Source organism: Mus caroli, unplaced genomic scaffold, assembly GCF_978045245.1.
Source record: "Mus caroli unplaced genomic scaffold, Mus_caroli_1 scaffold_20, whole genome shotgun sequence".
Taxonomy (NCBI): Eukaryota; Metazoa; Chordata; class Mammalia; order Rodentia; family Muridae; genus Mus; species Mus caroli.
Genome location: NW_028227275.1, coordinates 57,377,315 through 57,394,871, shown reverse-complemented (window position 1 = coordinate 57,394,871; position 17,557 = coordinate 57,377,315). Strand labels below are relative to the sequence as shown.

General features: G+C 40.5%; 1 protein-coding gene across 5 annotated transcripts in view; it reads right to left on the bottom strand.

Annotated features, from left to right (window-relative positions):
- Kdm2a (lysine demethylase 2A) overlaps window positions 1-17,557 on the bottom strand; it is an 81,985-nt gene that overhangs the window by 14,978 nt on the left and 49,450 nt on the right. For 4 of the 5 annotated variants that reach the window (XM_029472319.2, XM_029472320.2, XM_021151213.3 and 1 more), the window contains 3 exons: window positions 16,371-16,486; window positions 13,270-13,396; window positions 10,350-10,744 (listed from right to left, as the gene is read on the bottom strand). In XM_029472319.2, coding sequence (XP_029328179.1) covers window positions 10,350-10,744; window positions 13,270-13,396; window positions 16,371-16,486 — 638 coding nt within the window. Of the gene's footprint in view, window positions 1-804; window positions 1,186-10,349; window positions 10,745-13,269; window positions 13,397-16,370; window positions 16,487-17,557 lie in introns of those variants that run through there. The other variant, XM_021151215.3, reaches the window with a different exon arrangement.

Genomic DNA, 17,557 nt, shown 5'->3' with positions numbered 1-17,557 from the left:
CATACGGGAGGAGTAGGACTCTGCCCATTTCCTCTGCGGGAGAGAACTGAGCTGTCCACAAACAGGGACTTTCCACTTTCAGCAAAGCAGACTGCACAGAAAGACCCATGGTTAAGAGAGTAGAAAAGGAACTTAAGTTCACTGGAACAGTTTAAGTCCACCTGCAAGACTTTTGTAGGGGGCACAGAGAAGGGCAGAGAGACAAACTGCGGGCTGCGCTGGGTGGGGGCAGTTAACACACACACACCACTCAATTACTGGGGTATGTGTGGGTGTGGAGGGAAATGCACATTTCCTTCCTAGCCTAAATTCGGTGGGGCCAAGTCCGCAATGGTTTCGTTAAAAAAAAAAAAAAAGAAAAAGAAAAAAGAAAGAAAGAAAAAAAGACAAGACTGTAGCTGAGGTCCTAGGAGAAACCATAAAAAAGCCACCACCACTCACCAGTAGGGATTCAGGATCAGGGAGCGGGGGTGGGGGTGGGTGGAGTGCGGAAAGGCTCTGCCTATCTAGGTTCCAGGCATTTGGGAGAACATTCAAACACAGGCCCACACCCCAGAGAACAGAGAAGGGAAGGAGAACGGAGGGCCCTCTGATCAAGCAGTAAGTACCCCACAAAGCCAAGCACCCCAATTCCAAAGCACATCCCACCAGCTAGAGAACAAGTGTTAACAACGGCTCAAACACAACTAACACACGCATTGTCCTGGACTCGCCCAGCAGGCAGTTCTGCCTTCTGCAAGAGACAAAGTCTCTACAGTTATACACACCCCAAACCAGAAAAAGCTTGCCAACCGACCGCCTGACCTTGCATTTCTTGCTGCTCTGGAGCTGCAGAGGCTCTTGGGTGAAGTTTCCCCAGCGCCTTTGTTTTGTTTTCTGTGTTGAAGTTGTGCGGAAGGAGTTAGCTTTTCTGCTTCTAGGAAAATCCTGATTTCCGAGAAAATCCCGAATCTCCCAGAGCATGTAAGGTAGGGCAGTCCTGCTGTAGCCCGTCAGGCTACTCAGAGCAGCGTGGAGCACTCTGAGCTCCTTCTAAAGCCCTTCAGCTCAGCCGCGGCTTCCTGTGCCTGTGAACAATGCTGCTGCGTCACCCACATGCAGCTCCCAGAAATGCTTTGCAACGGAAGATGGCAGGAGGGGGAGCGCAGCTCGAGCGAGCCAGCCAGGCAGAGGGCCTGGCCGTTCTGCTGCAGCACCCAGAGGGGAGGTGTTTGGCAGCCGCTCACCTCCTCGTGATTGGAGGAAGCATTGCTGGGGGAGGGAGCTTGGCCAGCTCAAGCCCCAGATCCTTCCCTCCAACACTGCAACAGGAGAACCCAGGGCTAGCCCCGGGAGGGTTCTTGGTAGCAGACTTCAGGAGGCGTCTGTGGAAGGAAAGGCTTTAACCCGATCCACAGGCTATGTATACCTACATACCTTTACAGTAGCCTCATCCCATTCCACTCGTTGTCACTTATTGCTATAACTAGAGCTCTCTCACTGACGGCTCAGATTTCATTCCTCTCTGGGATCCCAACAAGAGTCCAGCCTCTGAGGAGGAAGCTGGCAGCAGCTTGCTTTTCCCCAGCCCTTCCTAAGTTAACTGTCTGTTTCACACCTGTCCACACTCACATAGCTCCATCCCACCAGCAAGTATTTATATCAACACCTTCAGAAATACCACATTACAGGTAACACAAAGATAAAATATGGCTGTTCCCATCAACCACAAATACAGTACATGCCTACTTTTGGTTGTGACAGGGAACCATCAGCATATTTTAACTCTACACGCAGCAATCTTTTAGCAACTCCACTGTGAACAAATCAAGCTTCTCTGGTCAGAACACTTGATCCTCTTGCCTCTGTACAAGGTACAGACAGGGAGTCAGGGAACAGGCCTTCCTTCCCAGCAGCAGCAGTCCCCTCTGCCCAAGAGAATGCCTCGCATTCCAGACACCACTCTGCCAGATTTCTGTTTCTAAATCAGCTTTGCCTGCCTCATTCTTAATCCTACTGCCTCAGTTTTTAGGTGCAGGAAATATAGGTGTGACTACGTTATTGATATTCCCCATGAAGCAAACAGCCCTTCACCCTATTGACACTTCACACCATCTATTCTGTCTAGAGGTCCTCGAGCCATGGGCTGCAGAAGAAAGGGGAGGTTCACTTAGGTCAGAGGCCTACACATGTGTGTCAACATAGGAAGACAAGCTGAGCAGGAAAAGGAGCAGCAGAACTTGCATTTTCCAGATCCTCTTAATATAACTGCTGGTACTATTTTGACATAAATAAACATCTAGCTTTCACTACCATCCTGGTTTTTTAAAATGACATTTTATTTATTTATGTGTGCGGTAGATGTTAGAGGACAACTTTTATCATATGGGTCCCTGAATGGAGGTTGTCAAGTTTGGCAGAAAGCACCATTATCGTGAGTTTCTGGAATAAAGTGGCCTAATAGGCTTTCTGGGATCTGAGCTAGCACCAAGGGCTGTGTTTGTGAATGTACTTTCTGCCAGACCGTTTCCCTCCCTCTGTTGCCTACCCAGGCTTAGCTCCAACCCGTGGGGGCTTAGAGTGATCCTCCTGGACCCTCAACATGTGGCATGCGCTTATCCTCATAGTGGCTTACAGAATCAAAGAGATGCTTCTGTGTTCTTGACTGAGTTCTTCCAGGAAATGCTCACATGGTCATGCTGATCTCAGACTGCTTCTTGGCACCGTCATTTTAAGATTCCAGTTCCAAGTATATTCAGTTTATTTCATATGAAAAGTTTTGTTTAATAGTGATCTAGCTGGGGCTAGAGAGACGGCTCAGTGGTTAAGAGCACTGACTGCTCTTTCAGAGGTCCTGAGTTCAATTCCCAGCAACCACATAGTGGCTCATGACCATCTATAATGGGGTCTGATACTCTCTTCTGGTGTGTCTGAAGACAGTCACAGTGTACCCATATACATAAATAATTCTAAAAAAGAAAAAGCAAATAACAAACACCCCCCCCAACACACTGATCTAGCTATTGAGAAGTTTCTTTAAAAATGCTTATCTTCAGTGCTATCTATCCTAGAAGAATGCTAAAGTACTTTAGAAAAACATATTACCTCAAGGAAAATTGGTTATAGCAAAATCTACCCGAAAAAAATAAAGAAAAAGGAAAAAGATATGCCACTACGAAACTTACTTCAATAAATTTTCAAGTTACATATTTAATGGCCTAATTTGCCCTCTTCTGTAATTAACAATAAACGGTGGCTGACCAAAAAAAAAAAAGAGTAAACTAGGCATGGCGGCAAATATGTGCAATGCTAGCATTTAAGAAGATGAAACAAGAGAATGTACTTCAGGGCCTACTTAGGCTTCACAATGAGACCCTACCTCAAAAGCTAAGGAGGAGCTGGCAGTGTCAGCATACTTCTTTAATCTCAACACTTGTGAGGCAGAGGCAGGTGGATCTCTGTGAGTTCAAGGCTAGCCTGGTCTACCTAGTGAGTTCCAGGACATCAGGGCCATACAGAGAAACCCTGTCTTGGAAACAACCATCACCACCACCACCAGCACCAAACAGCCCAGGAAGAAGAGCATAACCTTTTTTTTTTTTGGTTTTTCGAGACAGGGTTTCTCTGTGTAGCCCTGGCTGTCCTGGCACTCACTTCGTAGACCAGGCTGGCCTTGAACTCAGAAATCCACCTGCCTCTGCCTCCCGAGTGCTGGGATTAAAGGCATGCGCCACCACGCCCGGCTCGAACCTAACCTTTTAAAACACACATAGCAGCATCTTGTTAGTGAAAATTACAAATGACAACTATTGTATTTTGTTTTATTTTACTTTTACTTTGTGTATACACGCTTTCCCTGCATGTATACACACCTACTCCATGCCTGGTAACTGAGGTAAACAGAAGCCATTGGATCCCCTGGAATTGGAGTTACAAGTGTGGTTGTGAGTTGCCTCATGGGTGCTGGTACTGGCACCTGGGTTCTCTGGAAGAGCAGTCAGTGCTCCTAAAAACTGAGCCATTTCTCCAGCCCCAGATAACTACCATTTCCGTGGTTATTTGCTACCACCACTCTGATTCAGTACTATTATACTAATGGGGTAGAGCTTAGTGTAAATTTTTAGATAAAAGATAAGTTTTTAAAAGCTTAAATTAGAGTAGCATGGATTTATTGCACTACAAAGAATGATTTCCCAATTAATAAACTGAAAGCTGTTAGTATTTATGGAATGTTATTTAAATCAATTTGTTTCATCTACCAGGACAGTTTTAGCTGGTGAAATGAGAAGACTGGTACTTCCTCCTTATTCAGGATAAACTCTTTCATCTTCCCTCAGAGTTTGCTCTGAGCCCTGTGCATAGGAAATGCATAATATATGTACTTAGCCTACTTGAATGCCCATTCTACAAATGGACTTGAAGGCCCCAGCGAACAAGACTAGTACCAGAATAAATGAATTTCATAGATTTGTAACTAGCTACTATGTTATCACTTCTTAATTACTAACAGTAAGATTTAAATTTTTTGGTGCTGATACAGAAACATTCTCTGTCATTGAAATCCACTTTCAACCTTACCTTATTATTAATTTTAACAATTTGATAGATATATTTTATATAATATATAATTTAACTTAATGTTGCAAAGTATGATTGGTTCGTATGTGTATATAATACACACTGAGGATTCTTTATCAGCAAAATAAACCAAAACAGATAGGTATAAACAAAGCAATAAAGTCCAATTAAATTCTTCCAGTTGATTGTCATCATCTTTCTAGTGCTCTGTTCACAGCAGCTTAGAATGTACTTTTAAGAACCCTTTGCGCCAGGCAGTGGTGGCGCACGCCTTTAATCCTAGAACCTGGGAGACAGAGGCAGGAGGATTTCTGAGTTTGAGGCCAGCCTGGTCTACAGAGTGTGTTCCAGGACAGCCAGGGCTATACAGAGAAACCCTGTCTGGAAAACAAAAAACAAAAACAAAAACAAAAAACCCCAAAAACAAAAAACAAAAGCCCTTTGCAATGAGCTACTTCTATGAATGGAGCCATACTATACAGTTTCACCTTCTGCCTTTTTATTATATATATTCCATGTGATTTACGTTATCCATAAACTCATACTCTTTAAATGCTCTAGTTTTTTTTTTCAATTAATCCCATTCTAACTCTATACTCTATGATTCTTCAACTCTGTAAAACTTAACATTTTAGCATGTTGAAAGTTCTTTATCACTGCACTAAAATGGACTTTTCTTCAAGGAAATATGTAGTTATGGCTATAGTCATCTCATCATTCACTATTTCTGAGAAGCAGATAGATTGTAACAATATATAATTTCTTTCTGCATAAAAGAATAAACTGCTTCCTCTTGATCCCAACTGCAACTCAGCCACTAGGAAATACGTGCTAAGTTCTCCAGTGTTGCAGAGTTCCAATCAGTGTAATGTTTTGACACCTACCCAACCAAATTATTCTAATTTTGTTAGTGGTGTTGTTTGAGACAAGGTCTCACTCTATATCCCAGATTGCTCTCAAACTCGACCTTGTTCCAGCCTTCTGAGTGCTTGGTATTTATAGGCAGGAACTATCACCTTGCCTTAAAAAGAAAGGGGTAGGGGCACCTTATTTTTAATTGTGTATAAGGGCATGTGTATGAGTAGTACAGAGTTTAGGCCAGAAGAGGGCACCAGACTGCTAGTGAAAGCATTAGCTGGAGTAAGCCAATCAACATGGATGCTGACTACCAAACTTGGATTCTCTTGAAAGAATAGGCAAAGTGGCAAGTGCTTTTAACTGCTGGGTCACCAATCTAGCCCCTTCAAATGCCTTAAAAAAGGGAGGGTTGGACTAAAACTCTCCCAGACTCAATGCTTTTTTGTTGTTGTTCTTGTTGATGCTCAGATTATCAAATTTAAGCTCTGAACTTTGTAAAACTCTCATTACACACAACTGATGGATATAGCTGCTCTCTAAGACTGGATTCAGTATTTTCTTTGTATTTTTGAAAGGGATCCTATTTTGTTGACCAGAATGATCTGCAACTCCTAGGCTCAACCGACCCTTCTGCCTCTACCTTTTGAGTAGGTATTATTTCAGGTGAGCAACATGCCATGCCCAGCTCTACAAAGGCTGCATTTTTAAAAAAAGATAGATGGATTGATTTAATATATGTGAGTACACTGTCACTCTCTTCAGAAGAGGGCATTAGATTCCATTATAGATGGTTGGTTGTGAGCCACCATGTGGTTGCTGGGAATTGAACTCAAGACCTCTGGAAGCACAGTCAATGCTCTTAACTGCTGAGCCATCTCTCCAGACCCCCAGAGGCTGCATTTTAACATCTCATTTGAGGTAAACAAGAGGAGGTATGAATGAAGTACTGAAACAAGAATCTAAACACTGTCAGTCTATTCAGACATAGGCCACTAGGTTCCTTATGTTCCAACCTGTGCCACAATGTCTCAGCCAGTATTGACAGCTATAGTTCCTAGTAATTCTTTTTTTTTTTTTTTTTGGTTTTTCGAGACAGGGTTTCTCTGTGTAGCCTTGGCTGTCCTGGAACTCACTTTGTAGACCAGGCTGGCCTCGAACTCAGAAATCCGCCTGCCTCTGCCTCCCGAGTGCTGGGATTAAAGGCGTGCGCCACCACGCCCGGCAGTAATTCTTGATAAATACAAGTTCTGTGTGATTTTCATATGGTTGGAGTCCTTTGGAAGCCTCCCCTTAACTTACCCACCTGCCTTACTGCTGCTTCCTTTTATTTTTTTCTACATTCTCTCCTGATAATCTATTAGACCACCTTTTCCTTTAATCTCCATACAAAGGCCAAGCATGGCAGCTGATACACACTTGTGATCCTAGTACCAAAGACACTCAAGTAGGAAGATTCCTAATTCGAGGTCAGCCTGGGTTCCCCAGCAAGACTCTCCCTAAAAACCAAACCAAACAATTTTTCTTTATTTAAGCTATATTAAATTGCTTACTTAAGCAAGTTTTTCTATTTCTAGCAGAAACTTTGACCTTGAACAGTAAAATACTGTAGTATAATGGTTGTATCTACAACTGGATTTAGTTAAAATTAGATCCATAGACATACTTAGAACTGAATTTTTTTTTTTTTTTTTTTTGAGACAGGGTTTCTCTGTATAGCCCAGGCTGTCCTGGAACACTTTGTAGACTAGGCTGGCCTCGAACACAGAAATCCACCTGCCTCTGCCTCCCGAGTGGCTGGGATTAAAGGTGTACGCCATCACGCCCAGCTGAGATACTCATTTTTATGAACTAGAAACACACAGACCAGAAGAATGTTGTATGATAATCTTAGGAATTGTTTTCTTTTTATAGATTTTTCTAAAGATAATTATTCAAGTTAAACAAGTCTCCAAAGTCAAAATTTATTGTTTCCCACATGCACTTGAGATGGAATAGCTGCAAAAAAGAGGTTGTTGTAGATATAGGTACAGACACCTAATTTCTGACAAAGATATTAAAATATACATTGAAAAAAGACAGCTTCACCAAATGATGTTTCAAAAACTAGCTTAGACTATCTATGTAAAAGATCAGACTCTTTTACTCTAAATACAAATAAATTCAAAATGGGTCAAAGATCTGTAACATCAAAATTGACAGAAGAAAACAGGGATGAGGGCTAGTGAGGCCATTCAGTGGGAAAAGGGCACCTGCTGCTAAGTCTGGAAACCTGCGTTTGATCCCTGAAACCCACGTCATAGAAAGAGAGAAGTAATTCCACACTAAAACAGTATGTTTTTTAAAAAAATTAGAAGCTGAGTTTACCAGCAGATACCTTTAATCCCAGAACACAGGAGGAAGAGGCAGAGGAAGGCAGCTCTCTGAATTTGAGGTCAGCTTAGTCCATATAGTGAGTTCCAGGACAGATAGAGCTATGTTGAGAGATCCAGTTTCAAAACCAAGCATACCTCCAATAACAGGGAGGAGCCTGGGGGCTCGAGAGATAGATGGCTCAGTGGTTAGAAGCTCTTGTGGCTCCTTTAGAGGACAGAAGTTTGGTTGTTCAGCTCACCGGATGTGGCTCAGGAATACCTATAACTCCTGTTCCAGGAATCTAACACTTTCCTCTGACCTCAACAGGCAGGCACACACATATAAGTAACATTTTATTTTATTTTAAGACATGGTATCTCTGTGTAGTCTTAGCTTTTCTGGTGTTCACTCTGATCAGGCTGGCCTGGAAAGGTGTGAGCCATCACCACCACCTGGCTAAAATTAAAAAACAACCCCCCCACCCCCAAACATAATACACTTCAGGATGTATTTGTAAGCCAGGTATGGTAGCATACACCTTTAATCCCAACAACTAAAGAGGCAGAAGTAGGAGGATATTTGTGAGTTTAAGACTGTCCAGGTCTGGCTGGTGAGATGTCTCAGTGGGTAAGAGCACCCAACCGCTCTTCTGAAGGTCCAGAGTTCAAATCCCAGCAACCACATGGTGGCTCACAACCATCCGTAACAAGATCTGGCGCCCTCTTCTGGAGTGTCTGAAGACAGCTACAGTGTACTTACATATAATAAATAAATAAATCTTAAAAAAAAAAAAAAAAAAAGACTGTCCAGGTCTATACAGGAAATTCCAAGACAGCCAAGGCAACATAGAAAAGACCTGATTTGGAGAGATAACTCAGTGGTTGAGAGCATGTATCCAAAGAACCAGAATTAAATCCCCAGCATTTGTCTTATGCAACTCAACACACAAAAACTTCAGCTCCAAGAGAATCTGATACCTCTGGTCTCTTCAAACACATGTACTCATGTGTACATACCCCACACAAATTATACATTATCATTTATTAAAAAATAAAACAAAGCCAGGTGGTGACGGTGGTGCAGGCCTTTAATCCCAGTGCTTCTGAGGCAGAGGCAGGCAGATCTCTAGGAGTTTGAGGCTGCTTTGGCTTACAGAGTGAGTTCTAGGACAGCTAGGACTATATACAGAGACCAAATCTCAAAAAACAATAAATAAAAGAAATACAAATGCTCAATGAATATCTGAAAAGGTGTATTCAGACATCAATACAAAGCAAACTAAAGCTGCTGTGAGATTTCATCTCATTCTGGTTCAAATACTGACAAAGACAATCAATGACTGGAGCTGGTTATAGTAAAGAGTTTGCCGTGCAACCCTCAGGACCTGAGTTCAATCTCTATCCCACTGCAATACACAGGCCTTAGTCTAATCATGATAATAATGATAATACAGAAAAAAAGAAATCTAGTGATAATGTTAGTGAGGACCTGTGAAAAAAGGAATTCTTATACTTTCCTGGTAGAAATGCAACTTGGTACAGGAGTTGTTGAAGTCAGTATGATTGTTCCTCAAAAAACTAAAAGAAGAGCTACTACATAATCCAGCTACAATACTGGGTATATATACTTGAAAGATTCCAATTCACCAATCCACAAATATTTGGATAGACATTTTTATTGCTGGACTATTCATAATAGCTAAGAAATGTAACCAGCTGAGGTGCCTATTAACAGATAAATGGGTAATGAAAGTGTGGCTCATAATTATACAATAAAGTTTTTGAAAAATAAAACCATGGCATTTCAAGAAAATGGATGGAACTGCAGGTTATTACTGCAGTAGAATCTGTATTTGTGTTGGGGGAGAATGGGGTAGAAGGGAAATCATAGGAGGAAAGAACACAGGGTAAAGAAATACATGTGACATGAAGGCAGAAAGGGAGACTAGGGTAGGAAGGGAAGCACCGGGAATATGATTAGGCAGACAGAATCAGCTTCTGGCCAGTCCCCGTCTCACCGTAGGAATGTTAGGGTCACAGGTGGACACCACTGCGTTAACTTTTGCCTTATTTGTTTTTGTTCTTTTTTTTTTTAAAATACAGAGCCTAGGAACTAAAGCAAGGTCCTCATGCTTATGACTGATAAGGAGAGCAGAAGGGTCTCAGTGAGTCCCAGGCTAGGCTGGTCTACATAGTGAGTTCCAGACCAGTTAAGAGTGAGACCCTGCCTCAGAAAACAAAAATAAAAATGTATATGAATGTACCTGATATACCATCTCCAGGAATTATACTCAGGCAATCAGGTCTACTCACTGAGCCATCTCACCTGCTCTGCCCACCCAACATTTTAGTGGTAAGCTTCGTTTTTAGCACTAAGTTTAAATCAACACTAGATACATGTATGTTCCCATTTCCAAAATGGTGAGTTAATGTCACTCTAGAAATTGAAACACTGGGCAGCACTTACTTACACAGGCACATATTAATTAACTTCCTTGTAATTGAAGCATCCATAATCCCTGTACTTTTTCTCCCTCCAAATCAAGAAACTTGACTTTTCTGCACATGTCAATGGCTGCTTACCTTTACATCAGCAATCAGAGCATCTTCGTCTTCTATCCCTGTGGGGACACACTTCTTGTGCAGTGGCAGTGACTCTAACTTATCTACAAGACATCGAAGACCTTCAAGTTCAAAATGGGTGAGATGCACTTGCCTATCCTTTTTAGGGCTACATTGGGGATCCCAAACTTGGCCATTGTGGGATCCCCGGCTAGAGTCTGAGGATGAGTCTCCAGACAAAGTTTTCTTCAGACTTGGAAGACTTCGGCAGGCTTTGCCAAGTCCATCGTAATCCAGGTTGACTCCATTAGCAACAGGGCTGGTCAGCACAGATCGCTTATTGTTCATGCGTCGGGCTTCTCTGTCCACCCCTTCCTCATCACCATTTCCAGACTCCAACTCATTTAATTCCATATCTACAAAAAAGATAAATGCTAGTTGTCTAGTTTATCAAAAAGAGGAAAAGCTTTGTCCAAAGACTTTGGACAATCGGTCCAAAGTTATAGATGACAAGACCAATGTTTCTGAAAATCACAGTTACAAACAGAAATAACCCTGTAGGAGTTGGGTGGGGTGGTGCACACCTCTACCCCCAGTGTACTGATAAGGAGAGCAGAAGGGTCTCAGTGAGTCCCAGGCTAGGCTGGTCTACATAGTGAGTTTCAGACCAGTTAGAGTGAGACCCTGCCTCAGAAAACAAAAATAAAGGACCCTGATATAGCTGTCTCTTGTGAGACTAGGCCGGGGCCTAGCAAACACAGAAGTGGATGCTCACAGTCAGCTATTGGATGGATCACAGGGCCCCCAATGGAGGAGCTAGAGAAAGTACCCAAGGAGCTAAAGAGATCTGCAACCCTGTAGGTGGAACAACATTATGAACTAACCAGTACCCCGGAGCTCTTGACTCTAGCTGCATATGTATCAAAAGATGGCCTAGTCGGCCATCACTGGAAAGAGAGGCCCATTGGACAAGCAAACTTTATACGCCCTAGTACAGGGGAACGCCAGGGCCAAAAAGTGGGAATGGGTGGGTAGTGGAGTGGTGGGGAGGCTATGGGGGACTTTTGGGATAGCATTGGAAATGTAATTGAGGAAAATACGTGATAAAAAAAAATTTAAAAAGCAAAAATAAAAATGTATATGAAGCTCCCATTTCAAGGCTGGAGAAATGGCTCAGTGGTTAAGAACACTTGCAAAGGATCCAGGTTTGATTCCCAATACCCATAGATGGTTCACAACAACCTACAGCTCCAGATCCATGGGATCTGAGACCTTTTCTAACCACCACAGGCACCAAGCACGTATGTGGTACAAATGCATACATACATTCCCATAATAAAAAAAAAATTTAAAAAGAAGAAACTACTATTGATACAATTAGACTTTTACAATTAGACAATTACAATTGCTAATAGGTAAATGTTAAGGCACAGAGCTTAAAAACAAAGAGATTAGAGTCTGATCAGACTAGTCTAAGGTGTAACTTTATCAGTTATTAACTATAGCAAGATAAAAAATTTTAAAAATCTTGAAAGTTCAACTTCTTGTTTGTGCCAAATGATGGTGGTGCATGCCTTCAATCCCAGCACTTGGGAGGCAGGAGGACTCTCTGAGGATGCTCTCTCATTTGTGCCAGGACCACACTGAGAAACCCTGTCTAGAAAAATAAATAAATAGATAAAACTTACTTAAAAAAAAGGTTTCTCATTTGTAAAATCAGGTATATGGTGATATTATATATGCATATCATATATAATATGAATTTAAACTATATAAACTACTTAATATCAGAAGATTTTAACCACCTGTATATAATAAAACCTATTTAACTGATCAAAGGTTTGAATGTTCAACCCTAAATGGGATAAGTATACATCACCTCTTCCAAGGCTCAAGAACCAGAAGAGACAGAAAGAATATAATGGCTGAAGGAAGGGATAGTGTGTTTGTTATTCAATGCTACATTTCAGGAATAAAACAGGAATCTTGAATTTTAAGTGGCTTTGATTGTTTAGGATGCACAGCCATCACAGATGAGGGGGGTCCTAAGGCCCTGATGTTCCCATGAGTGTATTGATAGTCAAGTACTGCTAGGCAAGTATTGCTCACAGCCCTTCTCCTCCCTGGATCTTTTGGCAGTTCCTGGTTGTCAAGAGAGGCAGAGAAATTTTCTTAAGTGATGCAGCCACTTAAATAATCCTTCACACAGAATTCTATGGTAACTCTAATTGTACTTATTAGTTGATAATCCTCTAAAGAGATTATAGAGATAGCTCAACAGTTAAGAGAACTGGCTGTTCTTCCACATGACTCAGGTTCAATACATGCATGCGCTCAACACAGTCTTTAACTCCAGTTCCAGAGGCTCTTCTAACACCCTCACATAGACATGCATGCAGGCACCGATGCACATAAAATAAAAATTAATTAATTAAATTCTCTTTAATAAAGAAAAAGGAAGAAAACCTCCCTTTAAGAAAATGATAGTAGACAGGGACTAGATGTGAAGAAGAAAAGAGATCTGCATGCACGGGAGATAAGACTTGAGAGTAATGAGGGATAGATGTTTGAATATATCTTAAGGAAATCAATATATATATAAGTACACACACACACATATATATAAAACACACACACATACACACACACACACACACACACACATGTATGTATGTATATGTATGTTAATAAAAAACAAAAACAATGTAATACTTATCTTGAGGACATGAATATAGCAACCTAATCAAAGATCAGATCACAGTATTTCATTCAGCCCGGAAATTCATATCTATTTTGTATTTAGTGTTCAATCGCAGTAAATGAATTTGTAATTTTCAAACAGACAGATACAAAAACAACAAAACAAAAAGCCCCAAACTGTAACTACAGTATATTGTCAGCTCTAACGTGTCTTAAAAGTTCATGGAATCAAGATACTTACCCATGCTAAGGGATTCTTTCTGAAATTCCTTAGTTAGGTGGGATCGGTTAGTTATGCAGTATACATAGCGCTCCAACACATACCAACACATTTCATAATAAAATGGGTAACGGAATTTATTTGGAACCTACACAGAAAGAGAATAATGAGAAAACGAGGCAATGACAATTTTCAAGGAAAGAAAATATGAAAGATAATTTATAACTGCAATAATTAACCCAGAAAAAATTCTTTGTTAGTCAATCTATAAAGTCAAGCTGGCATCTGAGGCAAGAACTCAAGTCAATCTGTCAATTTTGAGAGACAGGAATGGTAGCTTGTAACTGCAATCCCAACACTCAAGAGGCTGAGACAAGAAGCAAGGTCAAGGCTTGGACTACATAGAGACCCTGTCTCAAAAAGGGAAGAAAATATTGCCTTAGAGTAAGTATGAAGGCATCCCACCCTTGGCTTTGTTTTTTTCTGAATCTTAGAACATAGGACAAAGAATCCAATGAATGACAGACAGGACATAAAGCTACACTTACAGTAAGTCTATCACTATATCTCTATGTGAAAGTATAACTTTAAACTCATTCTCAAGCTGCATGCTGTTTACAACACTGAGCCTTTGTCCAACATCTACCTTCATTTCCCTGGCTTGTCCTCTATAGTATGCCCAGCAATCAGACTAATCTCTGTGGCTTTATCTGTCGCTGTCTTGGTAGCATGAGGGCTCTTTTCAATTCAGAGCATCTTAAAAATTATTTCAGAAATATAAAGAATGCCCCTTAGATATACCATTGCCAAGGATAAGATAAATTAAAAAAACAAAACAAAACCATGTATCAGTGAACAGGGAAGATGAGTGCCAGATGTCATTCTAAACTATATCTGCTGCCCTCTGGACACTATCTTTACTCCTAGCACTCAGGGAACAGAGACAAACAGATTTTTGTGAGTTTGAGGCCAGCCTAGTCTACATGGTTAAGTTCCAGAGCAGCCAGAATTACATAGATAAACCCTGTCTTAAAAAATAAAATTAAACTAGGCATGGTGGTTCATGCCTTTAATCCCAGCACCAGGGACCCAGAGGCAGGTGGATCTCTGTGAGTTTAAGACCAGACAGGGTTATTTTTGTTTATTTTGGTTTTAGTTTTTTCCAACCAAGGCTTCACATAGCCTTGGCTGTCCTGGTAGATAGACCAAGCTAGCTTCAAACTCAAGAGATGTGCCTGCATCTGCCTTTGGAATTAACCGCACAGGACCAGTACCAGCCACTGACAGCCAGGGCTGTTGTATACAAGAGAAACCCTGTCTTGAAAAACAAAAGAATTGAATTAATTCTTTCTTTGTTTTTCTTCTCTTCTCCTTTCTTCCTTCCTTCCTTCCTTCCTTGCTTCCTTCCTTCCTTCCTTTCTCTCTTTCTACCCTCCTTTTAGAATGGCTACATATTAAGGGCAAATAGCACCCCCTATGATGTCCATCTGTCTTCATGAATTTAAAATGAAAGGGGTCCCTTCTCAAAACCTTTCACCAGGTCACAGGGTATTATTATGAAGTGACGAAATCACTTTATCATCAGACAAGAAGCATACAACCAATGAAGCGTATGACCAGGCCCAGATCTGGATCTCTTAGATGATTACAGCTTTAGCCAGAAGTTTCCTCTTTCTCATTTAAAACCCAATCTCTTTCTGGCAAAAGAGTACAGAGCTAGGAACTAACAGAGCTAAGTATAATACACCACGCTTCTTGATGAGCCTTTGAAGTATAGTAATACTTTTTGGGACAGTTCTTGAGTTCAGGTCAAGTATAAATTATATTTTTAAAAAACCCTCGGGGGCTGGTGAGATGGCTCAGTGGGTAAGAGCACCGGACTGCTCTTCCCAAGGTCCAGAGTTCAAATCCCAGCAACCACATGGTGGCTCACAACCATCCGTAACAAGATCTGGCGCCCTCTTCTGGAGTGTCTGAAGACAGCTACAGTGTACTTACATATAATAAAAATAAATAAATCTAAAAAAATAAATAAATAAAAAATAAAAAAATAAAAAACCCTCAATTTTTATGAGACCTGATTAATACTGACACTCATGATGTGGAGGGAAGGCCCCAACAAGATGGTCTTTACCAATGGCTAAAGACACATGCTGTCAAGCTGGATGACCTCAATGACATTTCTAGGACATGGTGAAAATAGAGAATCTGACTTGTGCAAGTTGTCTTCTAACCTCCATTCATATGCCTTGGCATAGCAACCCAAAATACATGCACAAAATAAATAAAATTTAGTTTTAGAAAGATGTTTGTATTTTTACAATGGGAAAGTGAAGAAGGGGAGAACTGGTAATCAAAATAAAGACAAAAAAACCTCAAAGGTGTGAAATTTGAAGTTATCATCCCCATTCCACAAATTATTCATCAGGATAAAAATGAAAAACATGTTTCAAGGGATTATACAAACATTGGGATAATAGCTTCACAGACCCCCAAAAGCTGGGCGTGGTGGCGCACACCTTTAATCCCAGCACTCAGGAGGCAGAGGCAGGCGGATTTCTGAGTTCAAGGCAAGCTTGGTCTACAAAGTGAGTTCCAGGACAGCCAGGGCTACACAGAGAAACCCTGTCTCAAAAAACCAAAAAAAAAAAAAAGTCCCCCAAAACAAGACTCAAGCATCCAGTAAATTTTTTTTATTATATTCTCAATATGTGAAAACATTTTAATGAAAAAAAAAATCTGAAATTGTGACAAATTATCCATGAATCCCTATCTGATTCATTTAAGTCATTTGTTCGGGATGGAGGATAGCACTAGATGCATGAATATGAAGGTTAGAAGTGTCAATTCTATCCTTACATCATGTTCATTCTGGGGCTTGAACTTTGTTATCAAATAGCATCAGTATCTTTACCTGCTAAGCCATCTCATCTCATCAATCTCTTTATTAAACCTGTCTTTTTCTTTAAGACACGGTCTTGCTACATAGGCCAGGCTTCCCTTAAACTCACAATCTTCCTGTTCCTGAATGCTTCAAAGATGAGAGGCAAGTGTAACCATGTTCACCTAACATCTGCCTTAAATGGGGAAACATCTTCACATATAATTGTTACATTACTTACCCGTGTTCGATCTTCAATGCTATATATCTTTAATTGCATGGGGATGTTGAAGCTATGCAAAAAATTGCCTCCAAACACTAATGTGTCTGTAGGAGTATACACAGCATGAATCCAACCTGGGAACAGGGAGTAGAGTCAGGATTGAAAGCACATACTGCAATATACTTTCTTCAGAATAGTACTTCTAGATTATATTTTTCTCTTTTTTTGGAAACATGTCCTTGATCCATAGCTCAGACTCCTTTATGGTTGGTTAAGTTACTTATCTCTCAAAGCCTTAATTTTCTCTTTAAAACTAGAATAGACTATATTTTATATATAATGGTGAGCATTAAATGAGAATATATATATATGTATGTGTGTGTATGTATACATATACATATATATATATGGAACAAGTTTTATTTATTTTTAAGACAGGGTCATAAAATGCTGCTCATGCTGGTCTCAAACATGCAAATAGCTTGAACTTTAAGTGCATGATCCCATACTCGGTAAAAAAATGTGAGAATTTTTAAATTTTTTTATTGCTAGAGATAAAACCCAGGGTATTATGCATGCTAAGCAAATACTCTACCATCATATTATTACTCCCTCAGTGCAAGAAACTTTTAAATAAATGCTGCTACCCTTTTTTTGAAGCACCAATTATGTGCCAGGCTCCACACAGGATAGTTTATTAATATTCTCATGTAGTTTTATCAAATAAAAACAGATTTAAGTATCTGACCAAAGTAGTACTGAGCAGGCAAATGCATAGCCAGAATTCTCAAAAAGATAGGGACTCCAAAATTTGTTCTTTTTATATGCATTTATTTAGAATTAAGATGCAATGAAAATATCTACAATTTATTCATACTTGGTGGTGTGCACCTTTAATCACAGCACTCAAGAGGCAAGGGCAGAGGCAGCCTATTCTACATAGCAAGCTCCAGGACAGCCGGAGCTACACAGAAGCCCTGCCTAGAAAACAAAATTCTGATTCAGCATTCCCTACTCAGGTGGGAAAAGTTGTTCTCACTAGAGAGGACAGACACATCACATGTAAGAACTCTGGATTACTAGGCTTAATATATAGTCCAGATTAATACATCTGAGAAGCACTGTACCTGTAGTAAGCACTGCTTTTGTTACATTTTTCTTTTTTTAAAGATTTACTTATTTTATTTACATGAGTACAGTATAGT